Raw genomic sequence first — 17756 nt, forward strand, 5'->3', positions numbered from 1 at the left:
CCGCTCGCTCTAACACCAGCCGTCCAGGGACTCAGAACCACCGTGTACTCCATTTCCCAGAAGCCTCTGCCTCCCTTTCCGTCCAGTGCCTCTGGTAAAGGACTACATTTCCCCTAAGGCTTGGCGTTCAAAGGCCGGAAATAAAATGCTCCCGGGCCTCGTCGGGTAGGGGCGGGGGGGAGGCGTAAGGCCTCTAGCGCCGCAGGAGGTAGGGGAGGGGGCGGGCCTCAGTGTGGACTCCATTTCCCAGCGGCCCTGTGTGCGCGGCGCGTGCGCAGTGTCCCGGCGGCGAACGGAAGATGGCGACGGCGGCGTCTGTGAAGAGGCGCTGCTGAGGGGGCGCGAGGGGGACGGAGGTCGGCGCCGCGGTGAGCGGGGGGCGGCGTGGGGGCCCGGGAACGAAGGGAGGAGGGACCCTGACGCGGCAGGGGCGCTGGCCGGCGGGTTGGGGCGCTGAGAGGAAAGGGGAGCAGTGACGTTCGGGACCCCAGTTTCTTCCCCAGCTCAGGACCCTCCCGTGGCTCCCCAGTGCCCTCGGGGCAAAGTTCCAACGTGGCCCCCAAGGCGCGTCCGCCCCGCCGGCCCCGGCTCGGCCTTTCTGCTCGTTCCTCACTCCTCACAGCTGCACTAGCCTTCCGGTTCCTCAAACTCGCCACGCGCCTTCCCGCCTCAGGATTTTTGCACATGCTGTCCCCTCTGCCCGCAACATCCTTTTACCCATTCTGCCTGGCTAACTCCCATTCATCTTTCGGGTCTCGGCATCAACGTCACTTCCCCTGCAAAGCCCTCCTTTCCCGCCCTCCGTCCCGAAATTCGCCTCTTAAACGCTCTCATAGGTCCCTGTGCCTTTCCTTCATGTCACATGTGGTCTGATTTATCACTGGACCTTTATCTGTGGGGTTTTTTGATTAGGTCCTTGATCGTGAGCTCCACGGGGACAGGGGCTTAGAGTATGTGTTGGTTATCGCTGTGTTCCCAGCACAGCGCTGGTCACACTGAAGACACCCGGTTGATGTTCGTAGAATGAATGAAAGATACTTCTGGGGTTACTTCGTGTATGGGGGGAGTCGTCATACTCCCAGGTGGGATTGGTGTAGTGGTACTCCGTAAGGAGTACACCGGGAGACAAGGGGAAACAATGGTAGTTGGTAATAGCAAAAATGCTATAGACACCCCAAATGTTCTTTAATCGAGAGACTGGCAGAAAAAAAGCTGATAACATCTACATAATAAAATATGCAACTGTGAAAGGAAATGCGGGGTTTCAGGGAGGGAATCACGAAAATACCTATACACTGTGATTAACCCACTATGAGTGGGTTCCAGAATATATTCAGTGAAGACAAATGAAATAGAAGGTAGTGCCTATTATATGCTCCCTTTTTTACAAAAGAAAAGGGAAATGTAGATATACTTTTTTTTTTTTTTTTTTAAGGATAAACCAAAAAGAAGAAGGGGAAGAACACAGGGTTACAAAAAAAAAAAAAAAAAAAAATGTAGATCTCAATGTATGATTGTCATGGAGAGAGTGGAAAGGTTGGAAAGGTTGATCATGAAAAGGTTCATTATGTTCTGATAAGGGACAGCAGAATGCTGGTTGTCAGGTGACCATGCCTCTTGGCTTGCACAATAGATCTGGGATAGAGAAGGAATTCCTTTCAGAGAGGCGGTCCTGCACAGTGATGAGGAGGATAGATTCTGCAGTCCTACTGCTGCATCTGTATCTTAGAGGCTCTGAGCCTTCAGTCAAGTGACTTTACCTCCCTTGCCTTCAAATTTCCTCATCTGTAAAATGGAGCTTAAAAACCATACCTGCCTCAAAGAGTGGGTGTTGTGAAGTTTAAATAAGTTAACATGTGGGGTGCCTGGGTGGCTCAGTTGGTTAAGTGTCTGTCATGGGCTCAGATCATGATTCCAGAGTCCTGGGATCGAGCCCTGCATCAGGCTCCCTGTTCAGTGGGGAGCCTACTTTATCCTCTCCTCTCTGCTCGTGCTTTCCTCTCCCTACCTTTGTCTCTTTCAAATAAATAAATAAATAAAATCTAAAAAAAAAAAAAAAAAAGTCAGCATGTGTATTAGAATTGTGCCCAGCACATATTCTTAAATATTAGCTATTATTTTTCAAGCATTCTAGAGCCAAAGGGGGGGGGGGATCCTGAGTCCAGTAATTGGGGAGGCCCTTTGACATTCACTCAGATATTTATTGAGTACTTACTAGGTGCTAAGCACTGTTCACATGATGGAGATCTTGAAAGTGAACAAACACACACAAATCCTGGCCTTCATGGAGCTTATATGTTGATGATAATAAATGTGGTGTAGAAAAACAGAGTAATAGAGGGAGAGGGAGACGGAATAGATGGAGAGGGAGACTGCCCAGTTAGGGCAGACGTGGAGCAGAGACCCTAGAAGAAAGTGAAGGAGTCCTCATACAAAGTCCTAGGCCTTGGTGAGGATGATGTCTTCGACTCTAAGCAAGGTGTAGCTGTGTGAGGTGACAAGGAGACTAGGAAGAACACTGTTGGATACTCATTCAGCAGACATTTGTTGAATACTGTGTACAATATATTGCATTCCTTTTTTTTTTTTTTTAAGATTTTATTCATTTATTCATGAGAGACACAGAGAGAGAGGCAGAGACACAGGCAGAGGGAGAAGCAGGCTCCATGCAGGGAGCCTGATGTGGGACTTGAGCCCGGGACTCCAGGATCATGCCCTGAGCCGAAGGCAGACGCTTAACCACTGAGCCACCCAAGTGTACCCAATATATTGCATTCCTTTTAAAAGGTACATCTTTTTCACCCTCCTCAAATTGTCTTTAACAGTTTAAGCAACACCCTTCAGATATTTTTCAGGAGTATGTACGTAAAAATAGTAGCTGTATTGATCTTGTGTTTATTTTGGTATACTAACTCATCTATTCTTCAGAATAGTCCTGGGAGGTAAACACTGTTGCCATCCCTGTTTCACAAAAAAGGAAACGGACCCAGTTCATTTTGTGTATACATACACAAACTTGACAAAAATGGATTGAGTTGCTGTATTCTGTGATGCTATAGGCTGTCACAGACATCTTTTTATGATAATACATTGACACTCGCCAGATTTTTTTTTATTTTTCCCCCTCTTCTGCTTTTTGCTTTGTCTTTTCAGGGTCTTTAAAAAAATACGTGTGTATGTATATATCCCTTTATTAAGAAGGGAGCATGTGGCAAACATTGTCTTCACTTTGCGTGTTTTTACTTAATAGATGCTGGAATCCACTGTTCTAGCAATGTATAGAGATTTTCCTTCTTTTTTCATCCCTCATTCCTTTTTACAGTTGCATAGTCTTTTATTATGTGGATTTAACATGGTTTTTCAGCCAGTCTGCCTGTTTGAGAATGCTTGAGTTGTTAATAGTCTTTTGCTGTTAGGAATAATGCTGTAATGGATCCTTATTAAATAGTTTTGCCAAATGTGACTTTGGGGACAGATGCCCTAAAGTCTCTCCTTCCCCCATCCCCTTTTTAAAAAAGCAACTCCATAGTATTCCAGAAAATGGCTGAAATGTGATTTATTTTTAACTAGCCTTTTCTGTTGTGTTGAATACTTAGCGTGTGGAACTCTGTACCTGGTATTCCTCAGAGCTATGTTTTAGAAAGCTTGATGTCCTGACTGGTCCAGAGTACAGTCCAGATGGCAATATGAGGCACTGAAACCAGCGAGGTGGCTGCTGTGTGTTCATTTGTTCAGTCATTCAGCAGTTGTCTGTAGTCAGCCTGCTATGTGTAAAGTACTAGAGGTGAAGCCTGGTACTCCACGAGGTACTGCCTCTGACCTGGGAGACATCAGTCTCTCCCAAATTATAACCCCTACATATACAGTCTAAGACAGACTCTGGGATGGGAGAGGGGCTTCAGAAGATCCCACAGGACAGGACAGAATGGAAAGGAGAGTTGCGACCTTTGTGGATGGCAGAGTGAAGGTCCACCCTATCCACAGGGTCCCAGAGCTTGATCTATCCTCTTTTTCTCCAGGAAGTACCGGACAACAGCCATGGCAGGCAGCAGTGGAGATAGTGTCACTCGGCGGAGCGTGGCATCACAGTTCTTCACACAGGAGGAGGGGCCGGGCATCGATGGCATGACCACCTCAGAAAGAGTGAGCAAAGAGAGAAGGGCTTAGTGATGCCTGGGTGGTTCAGTGGTTGAGCATCTGTCTTTGGCTCAGGGCATGATCCTGGGGTTCTGGGATCAGGTCCTACATTGGGCTCCCTACAGGGAGCCTGCTTCTCCCTCTGCCTATGTCTCTGCCTTTCTCTGTGTGTCTCTCATGAATAAATAAATAAAATCATTAAAAAAAGAGAAAGAGGGGATCCCTGGGTGGCTCGGCAGTTTAGCGCCTGCTTTGGCCCAGGGTGTGATTCTGGAGTCCTGGGATTGAGTTCCACATCGGGCTCCCTGCATGGAGTCTGCTTCTCCCTTTGCCTGTGTCTCTGCCTCTCTCTCTCTCTCTCTCTTTTTTAAAGATTTTATTTATTTATTCATGAGAGACATACAGAGAGAGAGAGAGAGAGAAGGGCTTAGATGGGGAGGCACAGCCCCGGTCTTTGGGCATTCCGCCCTCAGTTGCAGGGCCCACAGGGTGCCAAATTGGGTGGGCTGGCAAAACTAGCACCATCACCTGCCTCTCCCCCTCCTTCCAGGTGGTGGATCTCCTGAACCAGGCAGCACTGATTACCAATGATTCAAAGATCACAGTACTCAAACAGGTGAGGAGATGGGGTGATGCTGGGCTAAGCAACACAAGGGTAGGGGTGGGAACATGTGAAAAAGAAGATATTGCTATAACACTAGTGTCCACATTTAAGATATGCTTACTGTGGTGTCCGGTGCCATACAAGCATGCTGTCATTTAATTCTCACAAAAGTGGGGCACCTGAGTGGCTCAGTGATTGAGTGTCTCCCTTTGGCTCAGGTCATAATCTCAGGGTCTGGGGATGAGTCCCACATCAGGCTTCCTGCGGAGAGCCTGCTTCTCCTTCTGCCTTTGTCTCTGCCTCTGTGTGTCTCTCATGAATAAATAAATAAAATCTTAAAAAAATAAAAATAATAATTCTCACAAAAGCTCTGTGAAGCAGGGTAATTTGGTGCCCAATTTCTACAGAAAGCAGCAGAGTCTCAGAACTTAGAATAATGAGCCTCAGGTCAGTATGCCAGAAGCTAGTTGAACTAGGACTTGAATGCTGGATTCCAGCTCCAAATCCTATACTCTTCATCCTTATATTTTCTCTCTGCCAGGTTTCTGTCTAGTGGGAAAGACATGCAGGTTACCACACAGTGGGAACAAAGTGGACAGGGCTGGGATGGAGGAACCCAGTTTTGCTGTGGGAGTCTCGAGGGGACTGCTGACCCAGCCTAGAGCTGGGGAGTCAGGGAAGGGCTTTCTGGAAGAGCTGGAGAATAAGGAGAAAAGCAGGCTAAGTGAGAAAGGGAGAGTGTCTTGAGAGGAGCTTATGCAAAGGCAAAAGAAGATATGAAGACGTAGAGGGGAGGGGCCAGGTATGGTTCAGACCAGGAGGCAGGTGCAATTCAGAGGTCAGATTGCCTGGGTGAGAACCCTAGTTCTGCTCCTTGCTCATCGTGTGGCCTTGGGTAGCTGACCTGACCTCTCAGCAGTAGGAGCTGGGCATGTGCTGGCACCAGGCTTCTCTGAGGACATCTGTTGGAAGAGTTTATTCCAAAGAGCCTGGCAAGTCCAAGGACATCAGGAGATGGGTTCTCTCTGTCATGAAATGCCTGCTGAATTGCGGCAGTGTGAATGGGGAATAGAAACAGAAGGAGAGTGGAGAGAATTGATGGATGAGTCTCAGGAAGGAATTCGTACAGCATTTCCCTCTTCTTTAGCCCCCTGGTGTATCATGTGCTCACTACCGATTAGGGCCCTGCACCTTATAGGGTCTTCTTATTAAAGCCTCACAAGAGCCCCATGAGTTAGTGTTTAAGATCCCCCATTTTATAGAAGAGCAGACAAACTCAGGGCAAGCCACTTGCCAGGACCATGGTTGGGAGTGGCAAAGCCAGGATTTGAACTGAATTTCTCTGCTGCCTACCTCTATGCTGTTTTTTCCTACATGCTCCTATCTGTACTGATTGGAGCCTGGTTTTATATGTGTGGCTCTCCTCCTCATCCCCAGTGTCCTTCCAGGTCCAGGAACTGATCATCAACAAAGATCCTACACTGCTGGACAACTTTCTGGACGTGAGTGACCAATGAGGGAGAGAGGGTGTGAGTATAGGGGTAACGGGATGGATCCTGGTGCAGTCCTGACCCGCCTTCCTGATGTTGGCAGGAGATCATCGCTTTCCAAGCGGACAAGTCGATCGAAGTGCGCAAATTTGTCATCGGCTTCATCGAGGAGGCATGGTACGGGGTGGCTCAAAGGGAGCCCCTGGGAGTGCTCCTGGTGGAGACAGCCTCTTCAGCTCCCCTCCTGGCCCTGCCCTCTGCTTCTCGGACCCATTTTCTCTCCCATGCACACTGATTGCTCAGCAAATATCTAATAAGGTCGAAATCTTGGAATCATTCGTGATTCCTCTAGTTCCCCCACACTTCATATCAGTCCTTACTTCATATCGGTCCATACAGTCCTTACTGAGGACGTCCTCATATCTATGTCCTCAGTAAGGACTGTTGGCTCTACCTTCTAAATTTAAACAGCATCTGACCATTTTTCAACCACTTCCTTGGCTGTTAAGGTGCTCCAGGCCACCATTACCTCCCACCTAGATGGCTCCAGTGGCCTTCCATCTGCTTCCTCTGCTTACCTAACCCTCTCTCTTCTATTTAATTGAAGAGAAATGCACATAACACAGAATTAACTATTTTTAAATGAACAATTCAGTGGCATTTAGCACATTCACCCATCTAGTTCCAAAACATTTTTATCCTCCCCAAAGGAAATAGCAGACCCATGCCCTACTTCCTCTCACAGTAGCCGGAGTGAGCCTACTAAAATGTGAATCATCTCTGCACTCAATTCCACTGGCCCACTGTCTCACTTAGTTTGAAACCCAGACTCATCCTCACTGTCACCTCATCCTCTGGTGCCCTCCCTGATCTTCACTTACATCCTCCGTCCTCCCTCTTCCTCCTCCAAAAACACTGTTCTCTCAGCTTTCTGTACCCGCTCAAGGGATGCTCACCCCAGGGAGCCACCTGGCTCACTCCTTCACTTCACTCTGGTCTTCCTCAGCAAGCTTTTCCTGGCTTTGCACTATTCTTTCCAGTGTTCTCACTAGTTGAGATTACCTTGATGCTTCCCTTCCTCACAAAAATGTCCGCTCCACGAGAACAGGCCTTCTCCATATCATAGACCACCATATCCCCACACCAGAATGGTGTTGGCACACAGGAGCAACTTAACACATATTTGTTGAACAAAAATTTTAACGATAGTAGTGACCACATGGAAAGCTTACTCTGCCATGTGCTGTGTTAAATCCCTTCCTCTGTTTTCACCTGTAATCTTCACAGCAGCCTTGGGAATGGAGGGTTTGCTCTCCTTTTAAGGAAGGAGAAACTGAGGCTCAGAATGATAAAGTGACCTGTTCAAGCTGAGTCATTTGTTCATTCAACATTTTTTGGATGTTTTGTGACTCAGAGAAAGTAAAATATTTTGTTTTCTCTTTGTCAGGCACTGTACTAAATGCTTCACCTAGTTTGTTACATACTTCAATCTTAAAAAATAACACCATGGGTTAGTTATGTGACCCGTTTATCTAAAGACAGCACTGTGATTCAGAGAGGCGAAGTGAGATTCTTAAGGCCACACAGCCAGTATGTGGCAGGGCTGGGATTTTGACCCATATCTGTAATGCCATTGCCACAATTTGTAATCTCCACCTTTAACTGGGAGAATTTGTGATAAATTTTCTGAGTTTGAAAATAAAATAAAATGTTCAACAGGTATGTGCCAGGCATTTATGTCAGGCTTAGGAAGACAACAGTGAGTAAATACAGATATTGTTTCTGACTTCATGTAGCTGGCAGTTAAGGTTCTTTTTTTTTTTTTTTTCTTAAGATTTATTTATTTGAGAAAGCACATGCACACAAGCAGGAGGAGGGGCAGAGGGAGAGGAAGGAAGAGAATCTCAAGCAGATTCCTTGCTAAGTGCAGAGCCTGACTCTGGACTCAGTTCCGTGATCCTGAGATGACCTGAGCTGAAATCCAGGATCAGTCACTTAACCGACTGAGCCACCCAGCTGCCTCGAGTTTCATTTTTTTTGGCTGATCAGCTTAGTATTTAACTTCAGATTGTAGACTGTTGTAAAAATTACATTCATGATCTGAGTTCTAGGTGTGGACTTCTTGAATTTTTTTATCCATTGAACAAATATGTATTTCATTCTGCAACAAAAAATTGAGACTCTGCTCATATGACTAGAAAGGGTCCCCCACTTGCAGAGCCCTCAGACTGAAGTAAACGAGCGAACAAAACTCAGAATTGCATAAAGCAAAGTGCTTGAAGGTGATGACAGCTAATATTTATGAATGCTTTTTGTACCATTCCAAGTACTTTACAAGTATTGATTCAGTGTTCACAGCAAGCTACAAGGGAAGTACTCTCCTAAATGAGACAGTGGGTTTGTCTGCATTCACACAATTGGCTGGCAGTCCTGCCCCTGATGTGAATAGCAGGACCCTACTGGAGTGAAAGTGGGCATTGCAGGACAAACTCGAGAGAGGCTTCATGGGTGGCTGTGAAAGTGCCAAGCATTCTCAGTTTCTGGATGTGCTGACCAACGAGACAGATGCTGTCCCTGACCCTGCCCACCTCCACTCATCTCCTGACACACTGACCCCGATTTCCCTTTCCTTGTGGACCGCAAGCTCCCGTCACATATCCAAAGACCACCTTGACCTTGGCCTTTTTTCTCTATTCCCCCAGCAAACGAGACATTGAGTTACTGCTGAAACTGATTGCAAACCTCAACATGCTCTTGAGGGATGAGAATGTGAATGTGGTGAAGAAGGCCATCCTCACCATGACCCAGCTCTACAAGGTGGCCCTACAGGTAAGCAGTCCCTCCCACCTGGGGGTATCCCAGTCTGACAGGTCTCTTTTTTTTAAGATTGTAGATTTTATTTATTGAGAGAGAGCATGCACATGTGGAGCACAAGTGGAGGGCAAGGGAGGGAGAGGGAGAAGAAGACTCCCTGCTTAGCAGGGAGCCCAATGTAGGGCTCTACCCCAGGACCCTGAGATCATGATCTGAGCTGATGCTTAACCCATTGAGCCACCCAGGCGCCCCTGACAGATCTTACTTACAGCCTTTTCAGTTATATGGGGACAAGTCTGTTAAACCAGGGACAGATCAAATTCTTTATGGGCAAAATGTGCTATTGATCTTTGGGAACAGACAACAAAGGGATCTAATATCCTGATGGTCAGGGAATTGCCATTAATCTATCCTTCCATCCATTTATCCATTCCCCAAATACTTCCTTTGTGACTCAGATGTGCTGGGTCCTACCTTTGTAGGTGCTCACAGCCCAGTGACAGAGGCAGATGCTTATCAAAGAAGCATAGAAGCTTCAGTATTGCACTGTAGTGAGTACTATACGGAAAAGCACACACTGTGGTATGGTGTTCATTAGCATTAATGAAATGAATCCTTTTAATCCCTGCCACCATGTTGTGACGTCAGTATTGTTATTCCTTTGTCTTAAGATCTGAGCTTCTTCACTCTGGATTGTCACTGTCTGTGAACCTCGTAAAGGCAGAACCAGACCTGTCTTGCTTACCCCTGGGTCTTGTCCCGAGTATCATCTAGCATAGGGCTTCAGGCAGAGTTGTAGCTCAGTACATGTTTCCCAAATGAATTTATTCATCAGTATTATGGGTCTTCTGCGTAGTGATAGAGTTGGCCATTGATGTCTTGTCCCCTTCTCTCTGTCTCCATTCCTCCTTGGCTCCCTCACAGTGGATGGTAAAGTCACGAGTCATCAGTGAGCTCCAAGAGGCCTGCTGGGACATGGTGTCTGCCATGGCTGGGGACATCATTCTGCTGCTGGATTCTGACAATGACGGCATCCGCACCCACGCCATCAAGTTTGTGGAAGGCCTCATTGTCACCTTGTCACCCCGCATGGCTGACTCAGAAGTGCCCCGACGCCAGGAGCATGACATCAGCCTAGACCGCATCCCTCGTGACCACCCCTATATCCAGTACAGTGAGTGCCACTCATCAACTCGTCCCATTTGTCAGTCACTAACTATGCTAACTTCCTCCCCCTCCTCTCCCTTTCCTTTCTTGGTTTTTCATTTCTGAAGACAGTATATATAAGACATTGATTAAGAGGGCACCTAGGGGGACACCTGGGTGGCTCAGCGGTTGGGCGTCTACCTTTGGCCCAGGGCGTGATCCTGGAGTACCAGGATCCAGTCCCATATCAGGCTTCCTGCATGGAGCCTGTTTCTCCCTCTGCCTATGTCTCTGCCTCTTTCTCTGTGTCTCTGTCATGAATAAATAAATAAAATCTTTAAAAAAAAAAAAAAAAAGAGCACCTGGGTGGCACAGTCAGTTGAGCATCTGACTTGGTTTTGGCTCAGGTTATGATCGATTGAGCCCATCAGGCTCCATGTTCAGCTGAGTCGGCTTGAGATTCTTTGTCCTTCCTCTCCCTCCCCCTTTACTCCTCCGAGTATTTTTTTTAGAGACAGAGCATGTGCATGTGTAAGTGGGGGTGGGCAGAGGAAGAGAGAGAGTCTTAAGCAGGCTCAGTACCCAGTGCGGAGCCCAAGACAGAGCTCAGTCTCACAACCCTGAGATCATGATGCAAACCAAAGTCAAGAGTTACCTAGGCACCCCTTAACAGTTTTCTTAGTTGCAAATTATAAACATATATATGTGTATACTGAAGTGTCAAGCAAAACATACAGAGTATGTGTAAGGGTGTAAAGGGAAAATACCACCCCCCAGTTCTGCTTCCCAGAGTTAAATACCATTAAGAGTATATGTCTTTCCAGACCTTTTCTATGCAGGGATGGATATTTTATATATGTTCATAGACCCTGTGATTGTTGGCTTTTTTATTATGAAAAACAAGATCCTGCTTTATATTTTCTGTGGAGAAGTTTAGAGTGGCTTATGTTTGAATCCCTGCTCTAACCTTGGGCAAGCCACCTGTTCTCCCTGAGCCTGTGTCTCCATTGGTAAATTGGGATTCATGATTGTGGCATCTACATGGTGGTATAGGTATGAGCATTTGGTAAGTCAACATGGTTGTCATGGTCAGCTATAAACGTTAGCTATTCTTATATATTGTTTTTTCCACTGAGTAGTATTATCTTTTTTTTTTTTTTTTTAAGATTTTATTTATTCATGAAAGACACAGAGAGAGGCAGAGACACCGGCAGAGGGAGAAGCAGGCTCCCTCCCTGCAAGGAGCCTGATATGGGACTCGATCACAGATCCCAGGATCACGCCCTGAGCTGTAGGCAGACGCTCAACCGCTGAGCCACCCAGGCATCCCTTTTCCACTGAGCAGTATTATCTTAAGTGACATCTTCACTTATCAAAGTCATGTTCAGTTGCCCTACAGTGTTCCATAGTGCGGTCATATCTCAGCCTGTTTTTTATTTGCTATTTTAAATAACATGGTATCCAGTATGTTTTTGCATAGAAATCCTCAAGAAAGATATCCACCAAAGTTGTTAAGCATTAACCTTTGGGGGCCAGATCAAGGGGAGTGGTGGTACAAAAGACTTTGAGTGCTTTGTCCATGTGTACGTATGCATATCTTTGTATTCAGAGTTTCACCTCAACATCATTCGGATGATCAGATTCCTATAGTTCGATATTTAAAATCATTTTTAGTCTTTACATTGGAATCCCATGCTTTGAGCATCATCTCTATATTTTATACTTTTTTTTTTTAAATAAGCTCCACCACACCCAATGTGGGGCTTGAACTCATGACTAATCCCTAAGATTAGGCTTCGCATACTCTTCCTACTGAGCCAGCCAAACACCCCTAAATATTTATACTCATTAGTGGACCATCTCATAGGACTCAATCTAAGTTTTCTGTTTTCCCAGCCCTTCCCAACCATCCCAGCCCTTCCCAACCAGAAAGGTCTTTCTCCTCTTGGCCTCAGCACTGCTCTCTCCAGAGTTCAGTGGAGAAAGACCCCCTGCTAACTGGTACTCTTCTGTCCCTCATTAGATGTGCTGTGGGAGGAAGGCAAGGCGGCCTTGGAGCAGCTGCTCAAGTTCATGGTCCACCCCGCCATCTCCTCCATCAACCTGACCACAGCTCTGGGCTCACTCGCCAATATCGCCCGCCAGAGGCCCATGTTCATGTCAGAGGTGATCCAGGCCTATGAAACCCTGCATGGTAGGTTGGTCCCCTCCCTGCCCTTTGTCCGCTGGCCAGTCTGTTCTTTCCTGAGAAAACGTGAGCCAGGTAGTGGGTCCCTGAGGGGTTCATCAGTCTAGTCTGGATGCAGGAGGCATTGTTTCGGCTAGATGGGAATCTTTTGGAGGCATGGAACAGAAACCTGGTTCGAAGTTGGCTTTAATATTAAGGTATGTGTGGAGGAAATGGCATGACGTCTGCAAAATACTTTAAAATATTCTAGCCTTCCCTCACCCCAACAACAACAAAAAAGAGCAGGAAGGATAAGTATCCCAAAATAAGCAAAGTGTTGATGGGTACCTGGTTATTTCTTACAGTCTTTTGTGCATGTATGATAACTGAAGTGTACGGGGTTTAGGTGTGAATGTGTGCAGATCAGAGATCTGTCTCCATTTCTTGGCTCTTATTTTCTCCTTACAGGCTTTATTCTGTTCTGTGTCTCTTTCTTGGGGTAGCAAAGATGGCCCCCGATAGCTCTAGGCTTCCATTCCATCCACTTGGCAACCCCAAGGGACAGAGTGTTTCCTTCCCAGTCATTCCAGCAAAAGTCCAGAGGCTGATGCCTATTGTTCCTGATTGGCTGAGAAGACATTGGCAGCTTATCTCTGAACCAATCACAAGGGATTGCTAAGGGATTGCATTGTTCTTACTGGCCCTGAGTCTCTTGCCCACTTGAACTGAGAATGGAGCCCCGGTGGTTCCCTCAAAGGAAAATGGAAGCATTGTTGGCCGAGGAAGGAGGGAAGGATGCCGGGCAGGCGAAAATACAGGCATCCTCTTTCTCTGTGGAACAGGGAAGGCTTGTTCATCAAGGTGACTGTTAGACATTGGAAAATCATTCTGGTGGCAAGACCAACGAGGTGCACTGTTGTAGCAGTTCATTTGGGGCATTGCAGAGGTGAAGGTGGTGATGATAGCTGTCCCCAGGGGAGGCATGCTGGAATTTCCAGACCAGAGATGTGGGGGAGGTGAGGCTTCATGTTTAATAAAGGGTGGGTGAGCTTCTTCTTTGTTCTAAGGTTGACTAATCCTGATGGAGACCTCTTGAGGGTTTTAAGCATCAGCCCATACACGGGGAAGGCTACACATTAGACCTAAGAGCAAAGGAACTTTTCTAGGAGACCCTGCAGCTACCGCCCAAGCTGGGGCTTGGGCAGTAGTACCTGCAGGGCCCCATAAGCTATGTCCACAGAACAAAGCTCCTGCTTCTTTCCTCGTAGCCAACCTGCCCCCGACGCTGGCCAAATCTCAGGTGAGCAGTGTGCGCAAGAACCTGAAGCTGCACCTGCTGAGCGTTCTGAAGCACCCAGCCTCCTTGGAGTTTCAGGCCCAGATCACCACCCTGCTGGTGGACCTGGGCACACCTCAGGCAGAGATCGCCCGCAACATGCCCAGTGGCAAGGATGCCCGCAAGCGGCCCCGAGACGACTCGGATTCCACACTCAAGAAGATGAAACTAGGTGAGCTAAGGAGCTCGTCCAGGTGTCCCAAGAGATGGTGTCAGGGACTGACTACATTTACGATGTTCAGTTATTTACACTAAACTATGAACTTGACCTATATTGTATTAGTTAATATTGTGTTGTAAATTAAAGTGTATAAATATGACATAGCAGGTATCAGAATAGCATCACCGAAGTGTGTGATATACATGGAAGTAATTATGAAGTACTACACTTATGTTTTCTTTCAGAAGTACCAGAGTTCTCAGAAATATCCTGTTTTTTTTATAATTGGATTTTCTTTCTGAAGTAATTTCTTCTTTTTTTTAAAGATTTATTTATTTTAGAGAGCATACGTGGAGGGTTGGAAGAGGGGCAGAGGGAGATGGAAAGAGAGAATCTCAAGCAGACTCCCCATTAAGTGCAGAGCCTGACTCAGGGCTCGATATTATGACCTGAGCCGAAACCAAGAGCCAGACACTTAACCGACTGAGCACCCAGGCGCCCCTGAAGTGATTTCTTAATGGTTGCATTATTTTGTCAATAGTATCAACCATGGCAGCCTTCCTTACTCCACAACTTTCTAAATCACTGATACTTGTTTCTAGAATATTTATGAGAGAATTGTTTTTTTTTAATTATTATTTTTTAAAATAAGGAATTTATTTTTATATAAGGAGTGAGGTGGAGATCTCTCTCTCCCATAATTAAGCATGCAAAGCAGAGTGTTCCATACCTTAATATATTTAGTACTTACCTTAGGGCTTCTTCCATATCGGCACTTAGGAATCTACTGCATCCTCTTATGGTGGTATAATAGTCTGTAGTGCATGTAGATCACTTTAACCAGTCCTCCTGTTGATGGACATTTCATCTGTGTCCTTTTTTTTTTTTTTTTAAGTGTAAAGGTTGCTATAGTATCAGAGTCTTGAGTGTATGTCCAGTTATAGGACAGATTGCTAGTAGTGAGATTGGTGAAGCAAAAGGTTTGTGCATTTAAAGCTGTTTTTTGCCCACCAATTTTATTGCTGTATTTCTTTAAACTTTCTATTCTGAAGTAATTTTGAATGTGCAGACATGTCACAAGAATAGTACTGAAAGCTCCTACATACCTTTGACAAAGTGAGGCTCACAAGTCACATTCATCACTCCCCCTTAGCTTCACTAATCAGTTCCTCAGCCTTCTGCTTCATAACCTTGCAATTGCAAAGAGTCCAGGACCACTGTTCAGTAAAATGTCCCTCTGTGTGGGTTCATCTGCTCTGGCTTCCTGACTGGATCTAGGCTCTGCACTTGGAGCTGGAACACTGCCAAACTCATGCCCTGACTGCTGCCTCTGTGTGGTGTCAAGGGGGCACATGATACCAGTTTGTCCCCTTATTGGTGATGGGAGCTTTGATTGCTTGGTCAAAATAGTGTCTATCAGGTTTCTCTAGTATTAAATGCACTTTTCCCTATCATAAATACTAAGTGGGGAGAGATACCTATACTGTGTAAAAATACCTGATCCCCTTCAAATTGTGACCCAGTGTTTTTAACATCTGTTACTGCTCTAATGATTATGAGAAGCTTTCCTTCTGCATTTATTAGTTGGCATTCTGTAAGGAAGAGCTTTCTTCTCTCTACTTTATTATCAGTTAGACTTGTGGATTCTTATTCTTTGGGTTGTTCCATTACTCTTGTTACTCATTTGGTGCTCACATTGCCTCATGTATAGCTAGGGGGAGCCTTTGAGCTGGCTGCTATGACCCTTTGATTTGTCCTGTAAGTTTTTTGAGCATTTCTAATTTTCTAGCATAACAAGATACTCTGGACTCATCTTGTACTTTCTTACTCCAGTCTTGGAATCAGCCTTTTCTCTAAGGAGCCCTGGTTGCATTTATTTATTTATTTATTTATTTATTTATTTATTATTTTTATTTTTTTTAAGATTTTATTTATTCATGAGAGACACAGAAAGAGAGGCAGAGACACAGGAGACACAGGCAGAGGAAGAAGCAGGAAGCCTGCGGGGAGTCTGATACAGGACTTGATCCCAGGACCCTGGGATCATGCCCTGAGCCAAAGGCAGATACTCAACCACTGAGCAACCCAGGTGCCCCAGCCCTGGTTGCTTTTAAGGATGAAGTAGTTTCAGAAACCAAGATCTGAGCACCGGATGTGCCCATTGCTACTGGGTACATAGAAATTCTTGATAGCCATTGCCAAACTGTTTTGCAAAAAAAAAAAAGCCACACCACTGTATATAACCCCAGAGGTGTGTGAATGCCAGTTACCCCATTCTTACCAGTCCTGGATGTTCCATAAACCCTCTGGGTATAAACAGTATCCTAGGTTTAAATTCATTTTCTTGTACATGTTGGAGTCAGGCTGCACATCACTTTACATTTATTAGTCATTTGGGTGTCTGTGAAGTGCCCATTCTGTTCAACCTTTTGTAACTGAATTATATATGCCCTTGGTCTTGGTTGATGCTGGGTATCAAGTTTTTATTACATGCACTGCAATTTTTTTTTTTAAGAGACTGTATAACAACGGCGCCTGACTGGCTTAGTCAGTAGAGCATGAGACTCTTGATAATGGGGCTGTGAGTTGAAGCTCTACTTCATGCCCTCCAAGCTGGGCATGGAGCCTACTTTAAAAAAAAAAAAAATTTTGGGCAGCCCGGATGGCTCAGAGTTTAGCGCCACCCTCAGCCCAGGGCCTGATCCTGGAGACCCAGGATCGAGTCCCACGTCAGGCTCCCTGCATGGAGCCTGCTTCTCCATCCGCCTGTGTCTCTGCCTCTCTCTCTCTCTCTCTCTCTCTCTGTCTCTGATGAATAAATAAATAAAATCTTAAAAAAAATTTATAACATTAGATCATATTTTTGCCGTTATCTACTTAAATTATCACCCTATTAAACATTCCAGCTTCAAGAAACATCTTTGTACGTAAAGCTTTTTCTCTGTATATTATACCTTTGATGTATATTTATGAGTGGAGTGTTTAGTGTTTATCTAGAAGTTGTCAAAAAGGTGTGCACATTTAAAAGTTTGCACTATGGTCAAATTACACTTCCAGAAGGCCATACCAGTTATATTTCCATAGTCTATACCCCTACTAACAATTGTCACTACCAGTCTATTAATTTTTTTGTCAATCCCGTGGGCTTACTGGGTTGTCTTTACATTTTCCTGATTCCTGGTGAGGTTGAGCAGTATTTCAAAGATAGAGGTTTTTCAGCAATAAAGCTTAGTGAAATTGTTAGGTAACCTTTTCATCTTCTTGGAGTTTAGTTTGAGCAGCGAGGCTGGTATGGCTTATTTCCATTTCCCAGATGAGAAAAGCAAAGCCTGGAGAGGCAGGTCATTCCCCAGGGTCACACAATGCTTTGATGGCAGAGCACGGCTGTGGCCCAGGTCTTTGCTCACTGCACTCCTGCTTGCTGAGGCCCCCTGGGGGGGGCAGGGACTCCCTGGGCTCCCCTGGAGGGGAAAGGGCATATTACTCACTCTGGCACCAGCATCTTGTCTCCTTCCCTCTCCCAGAGCCCAACCTGGGGGAAGATGATGAGGACAAGGACTTGGAGCCAGGCCCGTCAGGAACCTCAAAGGCCTCAGCCCAGATCTCAGGCCAGTCAGACACAGACATCACAGCCGAGTTCCTGCAGCCCTTGCTGACGCCTGACAATGTGGCCAATCTGGTAAGGAGGGAAGGGGGCTGTTTCCCACAGGGCAGGGAGGAAGGATTTCTAGTCCTTTTGCTGCCCTTCCACTCCATACTGCCCACCTCTTCCAGATGACATTGGTCCCAGAGCACCTCTCTGTTGTTTGTGTTAGGAGGGTGTGGTCCAGTGGGCCCTCTCAGTGTTGGATGGACCTTTTCCCTGATCTTTCCTGGAGATCACTTGTCACCATCCCCTGGGA

At 46.0% G+C, this 17756-nt stretch overlaps 1 protein-coding gene across 4 annotated transcripts in view; it reads left to right on the forward strand.

Annotated features, from left to right (window-relative positions):
* The first annotated feature begins 226 nt into the window (after positions 1-226).
* Positions 227-17756, forward strand: part of SYMPK (symplekin scaffold protein) — a 37303-nt gene continuing 19773 nt past the window's right edge. Inside the window, exons 1-10 of one of the 4 annotated variants that reach the window (XM_025424598.3) lie at positions 227-368; positions 4020-4143; positions 4688-4753; positions 6190-6243; positions 6335-6408; positions 8934-9060; positions 9970-10219; positions 12215-12385; positions 13627-13866; positions 17379-17533. In XM_025424598.3, coding sequence (XP_025280383.1) covers positions 4039-4143; positions 4688-4753; positions 6190-6243; positions 6335-6408; positions 8934-9060; positions 9970-10219; positions 12215-12385; positions 13627-13866; positions 17379-17533 — 1242 coding nt within the window. In that variant the 5' untranslated portion in view covers positions 227-368; positions 4020-4038. Of the gene's footprint in view, positions 369-4019; positions 4144-4687; positions 4754-6178; positions 6244-6334; positions 6409-8933; positions 9061-9969; positions 10220-12214; positions 12386-13033; positions 13220-13626; positions 13867-17378; positions 17534-17756 lie in introns of those variants that run through there. The other 3 variants (XM_025424599.3, XM_049094300.1, XM_025424601.3) reach the window with 3 other exon arrangements.

The sequence above is a fragment of the Canis lupus genome, chromosome 1 (genome assembly GCF_003254725.2).
Source record: "Canis lupus dingo isolate Sandy chromosome 1, ASM325472v2, whole genome shotgun sequence".
NCBI classification, from domain to species: Eukaryota; Metazoa; Chordata; class Mammalia; order Carnivora; family Canidae; genus Canis; species Canis lupus.